Here is a 14,110-nt window from a genome sequence, read left to right as displayed (position 1 = left end):
TAAAATGGGGGATAAAGTACTATAAATATGGGGGACATGGAGAACATGAAGTCTCAATCCTCACCATCAAATTAGCCGTGTCAACTCCCAGCACCGCCGTAGGTCCCAACCCGGTTATACATCCCCAGACACCTTCGATCCAGGACAAGGGCCTGGGCCAAAGGGACGAGAAAATGTCGACCGGACGTATGCCTGAGCCTCACGCCCGGCTCAGCTCCCTGAGGGGCGCCCTGGCGGGCACCGACAACTACATCCACCGGCCAACCACCAGAACACATGCCCCGGACCCACCTGTAGTAGTAGCCGGGGCCATAGCCGTAATAGCCATGGGGCGAGTAGTCGGAGCCGCCATAGCCTGGCCTGTAGCCCTGCTGGTAGCCGCAGCCCTGGTTCCAGTAGGTGCTGTAGCCCTGATTCCAGAGCCCACAAGAGGACCGGGTCTGGGTCCCTCTGGGTCAGATAACCCCATGTGGGAAATGGTGTAGGCAGTAGCAGAGACTCTTAACCACACCACTCCCTCCCTCACCTATCCCTGTTGGCTATGCTACCCAGGTTCACCCCCCTTCTATGAGGCAATCGGGATAAATGGCTCCTACGCTATCAGCAACTCCCATCCCACTTACTGGGACGGGAAACCGTGGGGACTTACGATCGCTCAGGTTTCAGTCGCTGGTACGTGTGTAGGCACAGTCTCGACGGCCCAGGGCCAGTTATGCTCTTCCTACGCTTACACCACGTGGGAGCAGGAAAAGTGGATTATACCTTCCTCGGGCTGGTGGCTCTGCTCAAAGACAGGCCTCACTCCGGCCCTATCCACCTCTGTGTTCAATGCTAACAGTGAGTTTTGTGTGCTGGTGGCCATTCTACCTCGCCTAATGTATCATTCTCATGAATTTCTCCTTTCTTATTGGGAAGAAAGGCCAAGCCCCCACCGGAGCAAGAGGGAGGTTGTTACCGCCCTGACCATTGGGACCCTCTTCTCCCTAGGGATAGCAGGGGCAGGCACTGGGGTTGCAGCCCTTGCAACTCGGGAAAAAGGGCTCACAGCCCTGAGGCTGGCAGTTGACAGGGACCTAGAACAACTCCGACAGTCAATATCAGACCTGGAGCAATCCCTCACCTCCTTGTCAGAGGTGGTCCTACAAAACCGAAGGGGCCTGGACCTCTTGTTTTTAAAGGAAGGTGGACTGTGTGCAGCCCTAAAGGAAGAGTGCTGTTTCTATGTAGATAAGACAGGTACAGTCAGAGATTCCTTAGCCAAACTAAAAATGGATCTAGAGAAGAGGCGTAAAGAATATGAAAGTAACAAAAGCTGGTTTGAGTCTTGGTTCAAATACAAGCCTTGGTTCGCTACCCTCCTCTCGGCCGTTGCGGGGCCATTAGTCATCCTGCTGTTGTTGCTTACAATCGGTCTGTGCATAATAAACAGGCTGCTTAGGTTTGTACGGGAGAGGATTAACACCGTCCAACTTCTGGTCCTTCGTCAAAAGTATCAGGCCCTAGGTGCCGCTGTGGAAGATTCCTCAGTCTGATCAAGAAAAGGGGGGAATGTAAAGAAGTGCAAAGAGCAGCAAAAGTCAGGAAAAAGAACTAATAAAACCTAGCTAAACCCTAGAGCAAGAGCCACCCAGTTTTTGTAGAAACTGCCTGAAGCTAACACGCCTGCCCTAAGTTAGATAACCAGAGCTGGGCAGTAGCCTCGGGACATAACCCCGTGATAAGTCACGTAGACACGCTTGTGTGAGCTAGAGATTACGGGAGGCGGTTAGGTAACCGGGGCGTTCTCGTTTCAACTCCATTGGTTAAAATATAGAATATATAGAATGTGTTTTAAAATTATTGGTTGTAGAAATGCGCGGGCTTCGGTGCAACGGCTGTGAAAACCCTATATAATCCCTACCTAAAGTTGCCTAGGGGTCGGCAGCTCGGACTCGGCCTGCGTGTCAGGAGAGGTGCTGTCGGCCCCAGCTAGCTGGCTGAATAAAGACTTTGCTTGGATTTACATCTCCATGTCCGTGTAGTTTGCTCTCTGGGGAAACCCCGGAGTCCTGGACCCTAACAGTAACAAATATTCCAAATATATAGTTTTCTACTATAGTTAGGGAAGTAGTAAAGGCCAAAATCTGATGAGATTTCTTCAAAATAAATCAGCAAAGTACTGAAGCATTTTTTTCATGAGAAACAAAGTCAACAAAGCTTATATAATTACATATAGTCATACATGTCCTTTGTTCTCATACTTGAATGTAAGCTCCTCTAGAGTAGGGGGTCTTGCACAAAGTAAGAGCTCATCACCATCAGTTGAATCAACTGCTCTCTTTTACCCCCTCACCACCACACATACCTAATACTACCTGCAAATACCAGAAGGCAACGAACGAGCTCTAAAGTCCACCCACCCCTTGTCCCTGGGGAAATAAGAGTCAATGTGTAATCACCTGAGCAGAATTTCTTTTATTGAAAAGTTATCACCTGGATCCTTTGCATTCAAATAATTCAATGACTTCTTTAGGCCTTCAAGGAAGTTCATAAAGGTACATGGGCTCCATCCAGCACCATCAACTTATTCTGGTGACAAAGCTCCTTTTGTAAGAGAAGGTGCACATACAGAGCCAAATCCTCTTGCTTACTGTGGGCTCTCCACCATGTCAGCCACCCTGGAGCCCGTTATGGCAGAAGGACCCTGTGATAACATAAGCCCCTTTCTGGCTGTTGTCCCCACACCCCTTCGCCTTGGAGTCCTTCCCATCCCTGCCCGGAAAGTGGCCCCAGGCTGAGTTCACTAACCAGTTAATTTGCTGCCTGCAGAAATGTGCTTGCTCAATTCTTAACCCCGTCCACTCCCAGGAAAGTACGAAGCTCAGGCGTTAGCAGTTCTTAGACGCTCACTTCTTTAGTTCTGTTTAGAGTCCAGTTGGTTGAGGCGCTTTACGATCATGCTGTTGATTTTCTTAAGATCCTCTATGTCCTTTCCCTCAGCCATTAGTCTTCTCGACACATCATCCATCTTGTTTCCAGTTTGAACTTCAAAATGGAAAACAGTCTGTGTTACACTGGCTTCCAGTACATTCCACTGGATCTTGTCAGCGCCCTGTGTTGGTGTTCAGCTGAGCGCTACAAGGCCCTTTGACAACCCCCCTGCTCCAGCATCCCCCGCAGCCCACAGCCCACAGGGCAGAGAAACTGCTGAAGACTGAAGTTACCTAGCAAGTGACTGATCTCTACAACCTTGTGGTGCCAGCCTAGACACCTCTGGCAGCTCAGCTCAGATTGTGGCTGAGAAAGAATCACTGAGAGCAGCCAGAGGAAGCCACCAGCAGGTCTGGCTGTAAGCACGTCAGAGAAGGGGATGCTATGTTGGCTCATTTTAAGATCCAGTCTCAGAAAACATTTTTCGCTCCTCATTTGGGAAATGAGATTTCTTTAGAGTCCAGCCTATTTTGACATAGCAACCATGACATGGTTCTGAATTACCAGCCCATAATAATTCCCCTCTGACCACTCAGACCACAAAAAGACAGTATTTTCAAAATAAACAGAACCGCTGGCAGTAAGAATAAGGTAGGGAATGGAACACTCTGAGGTATGTTTATCATAGTTAAAATTTCCAAGAAATTCAGCACAAAACCCAAACTTAACATTCTTATTTCCATTTCAGGAAGGTTTCCTCAAAGATATCTTTCAGGAGCTCATGGTGTTGGTAACATGCCACTGGGCTCAGTGGACAAACTAACGTGGGAAGGTAAACTAGGTGATAGAGCTCCCCCTTCCAGCCTTGGGACAAACTCTTGCCCAGAACTGTTCCACCCCCACATCTGAAAAATCATGCTGGGTGAACCATGGTCCAAGGATGAGGGAAGGGTCTTAAGTAAACTGCTGCAGAGCAAGGCAGAGATACCACTTGCTTCTGGAGAGAAGAGTGAAGCATAAGTAAATCCAAAACATGCAACGTCCTTTCCCCTCTCAGAAGCCTCCTACATTAGTCAAACACAGAAGGAGGTAGCAGCCATGGCGGCCAAAGTATGTTCCATAATACAAATTAAATTTCAATGAAAGAAAAGGGCTCCACCTGCACAAAGAGTTAGAAAAAAATCAATATGCAAACCTGCCTAGTGGAATTCAGAAGAAGTAAAAACACCTTGAGTATTACCCTAACCCAGCAATCTTCAAGCTTATTTCACCACGAAATCTTTTTTCCTTAAGGCAACACTTAACATGCCATGCACTTGGTATTTTCTGGAATACTGCTTGGTCCCTGGAAACTGATACCAGAGTTAGAAAGGCATCCACAGTAATCTCCTGCTGTGGATTATTCCTCTTTAGGACATGGAGTGTGACAAGGCCAAAAGTTTAAGAACTATGTAATCAGTATAAAATAGTCTTATTTCTTTTGTGTAAAAATGGCAGAGTTACAAAGAATATAAGTTCTTGCACTTGGGCTAAAAGGATACAAATTTGCAATGAAGCCCACTGATGGCAAAAAGATTTCTTGGTTAAAATGAGCACAGGCCAAGTTCATTTACAGATGCCTGTGCCAACTCTGTTCTTAGATTGGGTTAAGGTTTGTCTAAAAGCCATAGGAAGCCTTCCCGATGACTTCAGCATAGGCAGCAGAGTGTGGGGGCGCTCCGGGGCCAGACCGGCTGGGCTGGGATCCCAGCTCTGCCTGTGATTAGCCCAGCAGACACGGAGAGGTGAACTCTCTGGGTCTTAGTCCTTCATCAGTAAATATTACACACTACCTTGAGGGATAGAAAAGGATTTAAGATAATGAATGCACATACCTGGCACAGAGTAATTGTCAAATAAAAAAGCCTTCTTTATTCACGCCTCCTTTCTGTTTCTTAATTTGACTTTGCCCTCCATATAAAACTCCAGAAGCAAATATAAAATAAATCCTGTCTATACGAGAAGGGTGAAATGCTGATGATGAAGCGCCTGGTCTGTGATGTCAGGCACGAGTGTCTCTGAGCCCTGATCTGGCACTTGGGAGCTGTGAGCCTGGGGCACGGTAATTCATCTCTCCAAGTCTGTTTCATCACCGGTAAAGCCACAACACTAACAGATCCTACACTCCAGAGTGGTTGTGAGGTTGTGAGAAAACAGACATCAAGAGCTTAGCTCAGTGCCTGGGAGAGAGTAAGCCCCCAATATATAGCATTTTTTATCATCCTTACCCTTAATCTTATTTCTTATCATCCACAAAAGACAGAAGTTCCTTTGGGCTGCTCCCATGTCAGTAGGCATATCTTCAATTTCCCAATAGTTTAACTGAATCATTACCCAAGACAAGTGTGGCAGGATATTTGAAGCATTAATTTATGTGGTATAACATTTCAGAGGAGTAATTCAAGTGCTCTTTCCGGTCCTACAGGTTCAGGGCCAACAGTCCTGCCCTGACAGTTGGATGCAAGGGCACCATTACTGCATGGACAGCTCCCGTTGCAGCTTGTAAGTGCAGCAGGGCATCAGTTGGTGAAAGGGAAGCTATTAAATATCACTCCTCCCACCAGTCCAAACCCCCAGGCTAGAGAAAGACCTTCAAGCTGCAAAGGAGGAAGGAGTTGGGGGTAAGAAAAGGGTCTGAAGCTGTACAAGTCATGTCCTCTGCCCACTGCTCTCCCCTCATCACCATCACCACTACTTCCTGAGTCCTGAATAAACTTAAATTAGAGGCACCTAAAGACATAGGCTCCACTTCTCAGTGAGGATTTTTAAAAGCTCAAGGCTTGCAAAGCATGAAAATTCAAAAGAAATGACAGTGTGGTAGATCCAGGTAAAGAGCTGTCAAAGATAACTTCCTCCTCTCAGGCTCCTTAAGGGGCCTGGGAGGGAACTGAAATTATTCTGGATGATGGTAGGCAGGGAGGGGTTCGCTGAGGGAGAAAACTGGGTTGGCCCCAGGGGATGCGGCTACAGGCAGGCGGGGACAGCACCCCTCCCCCGCCCAAGTCGGAGCGCGGAAGGCGGGACTGAGTCCTCAGGGATGTCTTGGCCGAGGAACTGTGTGGGAAAGCCCGGGTCCCCACTCCAGGCCCAGGGCAGGCAGAGCAGGGTACAAGAGGGGCAGAAGGCCAGCCTGGGCTGTCAAACAGGGAAGAAGGTCGGCACATCCCAGCACTGCCTCTGGGGCCTTGCATAAGCCCTCAGGGTGTCTAATTGATTTCTGGGAAGTGAGAAAACCCGGGAGGGAGTTTGAAACCTGAATGTGACTGAATTATGTTATGGATCCAAATTAATGGAGAAATTATACCAAGCTGCCTACCATTTAACAGGATCTCTGAGTACAAAATTAAAGTGTTACAGAAATATTGAACAAACATGCTTGTGAACCTCCAGCACTAAGGCTGATGCCGTGGGCTTGTGACCCTGTGATCCTGTCCAGGGCAACAGGGCTCACGCCAGTGCAGCACTAATGGCCAGAAAGCACCCACCCCCTAGGGAACGAAGTTAAATAACCAGCTGCAAATAAGTGCATGCAAGGAATGAACATGTCAGTTATACTCACCTATTAGAAAAATCACGAAGGAAACCAGTGCCAGGCTGACAATCAGCACAATTATCAGCCCCACAAAAAACAGACTGTGGCTTCCATTCCCTGGGTCAGTGCCAATGACTGGGACTTTCTCCTCGAGAGCTAACATGAAACAAACACAAACCTGCTCAGCATACGTGTGTTAGCAGATGGAAGGCGCCCCCTCTGTGAGCGCCCACCCTGCAAGGCAGCCCTGGGAATGTCTTTGGGTTGGGTGCTCTCGGCGAATTTTTTCCTCCTAGATTGGTATTCACAGAACAAGCAGGGCCAAGCCAATCTCCTTATCCCTACTTGGAAAGTTCTTTGAAGATCGTGATTTTTCTTTGCAGGGTGGAATAAAGAAGTTAAGTGTTAAGACTGATTGGGGACTCTTTCGCCCTTTTCCCAAAGTGGCCCAGGAGTAATTAAAACCCAGCTGGCTGTGGAACAGCTCCTCGGGGAGGAAGTCTGAAAACTCTGGGAAACTCCTTTTAACCAAGGAATAATCAGCCATGCCTACATCCCTTGAAACAGAAAAATGGCCCTGATGTATCTTGGTTTCTTAGAGCAGTTTTCAGGATGAAAATGCTCTGGAAGAAAGTTCTTTGCAATGTTTTACAGTTGAACTGAGAATGCAACCATGCTTCTAAGACAAACAGCTTGGTTCCCCCAAACCATGAGCTGCCTACATTTGCTCATCATTTTGCAAAAGTTGTTTGCCTAACACCCAAATTAAATTGAATAAGAATACAGAAACTAAGGGAAATGAAGAATTGAATTACTTTTTGGATTCTCTCCTTCTTTGCCTCAGTCCCACACACCGTGCTACTTGATTACAGATACATGGGTGGCTTATGTCCCATACTTCATAGGTATATCCTATGTCTGTCGGCCCCTCCACAGCTTTTGCTTCCTAATCAAAGCAATGGCATAAGCTGGCACCCAACACCTGCTTGTACTGAAACTGAATGCAGTAAAATCAGGTGAAAATCTGAACACATAAAAATGAAGAAAAAAGCAAGACTTCAGAAGGGATTTAGGAGAATAATAGATACAATATCAGACAGTCTAAGTTTGGGGTACCTATGAAGAAATGGCAACTAAGCAATTAACATCTGTGTTTGAATGTCAGCGTCTAAGCTAGGAAAGAGGGGGCTCAGAATGGTCTGACAGAACCCATTTATAATGTTTTGCCAAACAAATAAAGTACACTTAGTATTTAGCAGATTTTTGTTTTTGCTTTTATCCTCCTTTTCAATTGGGGCAATTTATAACTTGTAGGTAGGAAATAAAGTTGACTTCTAATAATTTTGTAAAAACTGAATGTGTGGAACATTTTCCAGCAATCCACTATGAAGTGCAACCTCTCTAGAATAAAGTGGGCACCATCCACGATCTGGCTGTGGTCACCAGAAAGCACAACAGCAGCCAAGGGGGACAGCGCGCCTCTGACAGCCCAGCTCGGCAGCCTCCGCCCCTTTCCAGGGAGAGAAACTCCACAGGCGCTACTCAGAACTTTTAAAGACAAGAGTTCAAATCTTACTTAGGAGTCAAGAAAGCCCGTAAGTTTGTCCAGTATTCAGAGAACAAAAGCAAAGATTGCCTATTAAGAGAGCATTCCCAGTGCCAAGCCGTTGCTAATGCCACTCCCCACCCCCCACCCCCACCCCGTCACGCATCCAGTTGAGCATCTGCTATTTTTAGGTGGCCTAGGAGCCAGGAAGGGCCGCGGCAGTGGAGCTCACACATACGGAACAGATGCTGAGACTCCACAGGGCAGAGGTTTAGTTTGTTTAAGTCATTTATGGAATCCACAACGTAAAGCTTTCTATCTTCAGGAATGCCGGGGAAGCCAGCCTGGGAAGAGCGATTCATTGTCCCTGGAAGAAAACACTGGCGTTAATCAGAAGCCTGGGCTGGGAAGCTTGACTTCACAAAAATCACAGCCCACAGCAAGCACATAAAGATCCACCCACACATTTCTAGCTGAAGGTCTAGGAGAGATCTCTTTGTCTGGAAGAAAATATTTCCTTTCAGAGACACCTTTGTAACTATTTTCGCTTTGCTTGCCAGGAAGCTCAGAGTCAAGTGTGCAGCCCAAGCTTAGTGCTTTATAGCCTGCTTCTCTGCATGTGCTCTTTTCCTCTCCCCCAGATTCCCCAATTCTCCCTATGGTTTTCAGGCTTGCTTTTTATTTTATAATTGATTTGTAAATATTTCTCTTTTATTACATTGTTATATTCAGTCAAGATGCTTCAAATGCTTCATCCAAGAAGACTGTGTGTAAACATACAGAAAAATAAAATGAAGCTGGTCAGACTGTGGCCATAAAGATTCTGAAAAAAGAGAATAGTACTGTGAACCATTCTAATTACATGAGGCTTTAATACAAAGCTGTAATTTTCAAATAGTCCTTCAATACACTACATCAGTTTCTACCTTAAAAATGTACCATTTAGCCACTGGATGCTGTGAGTCCTCAAGACAAAAACTTAGCAGCTTAGACACTACCAAGAGGAGCCCTGCAGCAGTGGAAAGCTAGACTCCAGGACGTCTGAGGTATCTTCCCCCTGAGCTCCTTTAGATTGAGGTCACTTATATAATAAATAATTTCAAAACTGAGGTTTACGTTTAAGGCGATATTCTCTATTGACAGCTGAACTTCAGGAAACACTGAAAAGCCTGAGTGGATTAAAGAGCCCCTTTTTAAGATGTCTCTGTAGCACACCAAAGAACTTGTGGCCTTTTAATTACATGAAAAGAAGGCTCCAGGAAAATAAATTCCAATTCCTACAAAAGCTTTCTTTCACAGTTACCTATTTTCATAAAATGTTTAATAGCAATATAGGATTTTTTGATCTGGAAAGGACTTAAAATATGCTTTAGCTCCCATCCTTTCTACGAGGAAGTTGAGGCTCAGGTGGTAAATGCCTAAGATGGTGCATTTATTGAGCTGTTGTAGAGCCTCTTGTTCAGAGTGCCCTGGTGTGCTACCATATATAAACACCTGGTAGCTGCCCCTCTACCATCTCCTTGTGTAGGACTCCAGACCAACCAGACCACCACAGTAAACAACCCAATAAGGTTGCGACGTAACTAGGATAAGGGCAGGTCAGAGGTTACCTAAGGCTTCCAGTAGCTACAAAACAAGATTTTTAGTGGGAGATTGTATGGCTACCGGTGATTGAAGCACTTTGTCTCATCAACTTCCTTTCCTTTCTGAAGGTTTACCCTGGGAGTTTTCATGCATCCTCCTTTCTCAGCCATGTCAGCCTTTCTCTTCAGCGGTTCACTTTGCTACCTTTCTCCTCTGCACCCTTCCTTAATCCTCTTTCAGGACTCAGCTCAACTCTTAGTCCTCAAAGAATCATCCTGTCTTTCCCTTGTGCCCTTGGTGGATGCTGAACATTCTTCTGTCAAAACCTATAGTATTTTAGAACATTTATTTGCTTACATTTTTTACTTCCTCAATTGACTGAAACTCCTTAGGGTTGGCACCAATCCTGTGCTTCAAATGCTTAGTACCAAGTTTAGAAAGTGACTTAAGTTGGAACACCTAAAATATTTTACTAGGATTTCAACCTCACTATTTTCAAAAGAATTTGAGGCAGTTAATTATAAGTATACTGACAGAAATAAAATAGAGTATATTTACTTCATGTGTGTCTATCTGGATTCTAGTGAAGTCAATAAATTTTGTGCCTGCCTATATGGGGTAGTACACTATCTACCTCCCATTAACATTTTTGAAATTCCCTTTACTACCCAGCTACAGAATGAACAGAAATACAGAGTTAGGAGAAACCAAATTCAGGAAAAGGAAAAAACAAATGTGAACACTTTCAGAAGATCTGAAAAAAAGTACCAGCCATTTACTAAAAAGCTTGAACTGTACTCAAAATATTAAAACCCACTGGCTTCCCAGTAATTCCTGAACTAACTAGTTAAACTTATTACTTATAAAAAATATGCTCCCCAAAGCCTAAGAAAACAGTGAGCTCAAGAAGTCATGGATGAATTACATTTCTTTTTCAATCAAAGTTAAAAACTAAAAAGGGTGTTTCAGTTACCCTGAAATTTTAATGAACAGGAACACATAATTCCCTGAGTATTTTAGATAAGATACTACTGAGCATTTTAGATACTGATATTGCTGAATTCCAAATATACTTCAAAGAGCATTTCTAAGGGAATCACTTGAACTGCAATTTTTTAAAAAGTAGCAGCATATAGAATGAAGGAGCCATAGTGATCAGTTAAATCTTACCTTTTAAAGATAAAACCAAAAATACTGGCTGTTGCTTGGTCACAGATTTCTACACTATTCTTCTAGAAATGTTTTATGTTTCATCATTTCTTTATACTCTATTATCCCACATACTAGATTGCATGTGTCTCATCAGGTCATTGTTCCAAGCACAGCTTCTATTTCAGGCTTGTGACTGATCCATGGTTCATTTTTGGATCTCTGACTTAATATTCTTGATCCTTAGCTTCCTTTTTAGGAATGTAATTACTATTGCTTAGATCTCAGTGAGGCTTAATCAATGTTTACAAAGTAGAGGACTAGCTAGAAAGCCATCACCACAGAAACTTAGTAGTGTAGCTAATAAATCTCAAAATTATTGGCTTTGCTACTGACTCAGAAGGTGACTCAATGCACCATCAAATCCAAAAGCACTAAGACAACAACTTAGAGTGAGCTATGAAGTGCTCTGAAAGAAAATTTTTTTAGGTTATAGCCACAGTATAAATAGATGCTATTTCAATGTATTTTTTAATTAACTGCAACATTCAAATGGAAAATAACTAGCAGAGAAAACTGAGTTTGGTGTGAGTGATTTACAGCCACCAAGATCACACAAGTGACTGTGCATAAGTGGATACAAGATCACATGGCCCCAAAACCAGGACCCGTGGCTGCTTGGCCCCCAGGACTTCTATCTTTGGCATTTCCATATGAGGGCACCTGGGAACAAGCAGCAGGGCTGGAAAGCCAGACTGTTACTAAGTCTGGCATCACAGTAACCCCACGCTCCTTCCCAACCCTGGTGTGCAAATTTGCTCATTAAGACTGACCAAAGCAGGATCCTCTTAATGGAACCCTCTCTGATACCTTGAGCTGAAACATGTAAGTAATTTCATTTTCCTCCAGTTTAGATCAATACTAACAGCTACTTCTTTTGGTCATTTAAGTATTAAGACTCCCTACAAATATTCTGACAAATAAGATGACTATGAAAAATTGCTTTGCTCTTTATTTTATTCCCATAGGTGCTTAGTATTAAACCACAGAAATAATTCACACCAGTATTGCCCGCCACAAAGTCAGATTTGTTACAATAGGGCTTAATTCAGAGCTAATAGGAAGCTTTATTGAGTGAGTTATGGTAATTTGTTCTTTAACTCCATTTCGGTCAGTGCCTCTTCATATTCAGTAATTTTTAAAATCAGGTCTACACCATTTCTATCAAAAGCAAAAAGCATAGAGCACATATGCAACAAGAAACATCCCGTCCCACCCTGAAGAATCACAATTCAGTCTCAGCAGAGTAACAGCATGCAAGTTACTTACAAAAATTTGAGCTTTGCCTGCAACGTTACCAGAAAAAAAAAAATTATTCAGAAGCAACTATAATAAACTTTCTAAAAATTCTGTACTTCTCTCTCTGCCTTCCTTCAGCAGCCAGGTGCTCCTACAAGGCCCACAAGCCCCAGCATGAAACTGTTGGTCTATATTTAGTGTTAATTTAGCCAAGCAGTTAAGATTCCAAATACTGACTTTTCATAATGTCTACGGTTTTAGTAAATAGATTACTGACACGATGATTTAGAAAGAAAAAGCCACCATGCCTTGATTCAGTTGGTAACAGGTAAAGCTGTGATTGGACTGAAGTTAATGTCCTTATTTGGCGACACGACCGTGCAAGCTGACAAGACTGCCAGCCTCCTGCCCTGGTGTGCTCCCATATATAAACACCCGGTAGCAGCCTGGAGCTGCCCCTCTACCACCTCCTTGTGTAGGACTCCAGACCAACCAGACCACTGCAGTAAACAGGACCCAGTAAGGTTGCAACGTAACTAGGATAAGGGCAGGTCAGATGATACTTAAGGCTTCCAGTAGCTACAAAATCAAGATTTCTAGTGGGAGATTGTATGGCTACAGACCAACTGTAGGTGATTGAAGCACTTACTCATCAACTTCCTTTCCTTTCTGAAGGTTTACCCTGGAAGTTTTCATGCATCCTCCTTTCTCAGCCTTGTCAGCCTTTCTCTTTGGCGGTTCCCTCACACACACTGAGGAGCTTCTGCCCTCTGGTGTAAAAAAGCAGCTACAGTGGGGAGAGACCTGCAGTCCCGCAAACCCTGATCCCAGAATGCAGAGATGCACTCTCCCAGCAGGATACTGAGTGTTAGGTGGTAAACTGATATGCAGTCCTTTATAAGCTTACCTTCCACTGCCACGACTAGATAGACATTAGTCATCCTTGAAACACTGCATATCAATTAGAAAATGTTTGCTCCAGCAAACTTGCTTCACAGCTCTACTTGGCAGGGACCACACTGCTCTGCTTTGGGGGAGAAAGACTGTCATCTTCTTAAACTTCATCTATACCTGAGGACCAATTCATGATGGAGATAATATAACTGTTTACTCAGAAGCACATTATGCATTAAAAAGCTATGCTAAGTTTCTATAAAAATGAAGACATTAGCTGTTATTCTATTTGTCAAGATGCTGTTTTAAAAATCATCTCCCAACTACCAGATCTTAAAACATTTATCCTTTTAAGATATAATAGAATAGCCTCATTTGGAGCATTTACTATGTGTTTTTCTCTCTACATTACAACCCTGTGAAGTATTAATCCCCATTCAGCAATGAGGGAAATGGAGACTAAGCAATTCCTCACAGCAAAGTCTGAATTCAACCATATTTTATACCAGTGAGGTGGGAATGAGTTTTTTTTTTTATTGTTGTTTTTGTTTTTTAATGGTTTGTGGCCAGTTAAAACTTCTGAAGAACCACTTAAGAGCAAAGCAAGATAACCTACCTTACCTGTCTGAGAAGAGAGCCAGGCTCAAATATGGGTATTCTCACATGAACTGTTTGAGTTGGGGACATTCTTGAGTATTTCCTGCTTTTTCTTTCAAATATTTTCTCACAGTATCCAGATGTAAATGCCATCAAAGCCTTGAGTCACAGATGCTGATGGATTGAACACTAATGTTTGAGCCTCAAAATAAAGAACTTATTAGGCAGGGACCATTTTAAATTCCTTTAAACTAGCAAGATTAACCAAGAATCAAGGAATGAACTGGTCAATCATACACCATTTTATTCCTTTCCTTTTGAGAAAACTCACACTGTTATATATTGAATCCCCAGTAATCTTTGTCCAACAACTACCGCATCAAGTTCATAAATAAAAAGCACCCATCGATAAATTTCATATGCAGATTAACACTCATTTATCTTTCTCCTAAAACCACGGTAAAAAAGCAGAGTAGCAATAAAAATGACAAAACCCCAAGAATGCAAATAGGAGGAAACAATACTAAGACTTCAACAAAGTTATTGATTATGAGAGAGAG

The 14,110-nt window shown here is 43.7% G+C and overlaps 1 protein-coding gene and 1 long non-coding RNA gene across 4 annotated transcripts in view; one reads left to right on the top strand and one right to left on the bottom strand.

Moving 5' to 3' along the window:
• Positions 1-2,214: 2,214 nt before the first annotated feature.
• LSMEM1 (leucine rich single-pass membrane protein 1) lies at positions 2,215-13,498 on the bottom strand. Of its 3 annotated transcripts, none has more exons than XM_036897332.2 (4): positions 12,967-13,498; positions 8,266-8,394; positions 6,509-6,637; positions 2,215-3,024 (listed from the first exon to the last, which is right to left on the bottom strand). In XM_036897332.2, the coding sequence occupies exons 1-4, from the start codon at positions 12,998-13,000 to the stop codon at positions 2,894-2,896; spliced, it is 423 nt and encodes a 140-aa protein (XP_036753227.1). In that variant the 5' UTR covers positions 13,001-13,498; the 3' UTR covers positions 2,215-2,893. The 3 variants fall into 3 exon arrangements, with proteins under 3 accessions (XP_036753227.1, XP_057360660.1, XP_057360659.1); XM_057504677.1 differs by lacking the exon at positions 12,967-13,498 and adding an exon at positions 12,368-12,721; XM_057504676.1 differs by lacking the exon at positions 12,967-13,498 and adding an exon at positions 12,090-12,360.
• LOC118918465 (uncharacterized) overlaps positions 9,519-14,110 on the top strand; it is a 44,418-nt gene continuing 39,826 nt past the window's right edge. The window contains exon 1 of the long non-coding RNA XR_005027151.2: positions 9,519-11,645. This is a non-coding gene — a long non-coding RNA (uncharacterized LOC118918465). The remainder of the gene's footprint in view (positions 11,646-14,110) is intronic.

Source organism: Manis pentadactyla, chromosome 7 (assembly GCF_030020395.1).
Source record: "Manis pentadactyla isolate mManPen7 chromosome 7, mManPen7.hap1, whole genome shotgun sequence".
Classification (NCBI taxonomy): Eukaryota; Metazoa; Chordata; class Mammalia; order Pholidota; family Manidae; genus Manis; species Manis pentadactyla.
The sequence above is the reverse complement of the archived record's forward strand: the minus strand, read 5'-3'. Positions and strand labels throughout refer to the sequence as shown.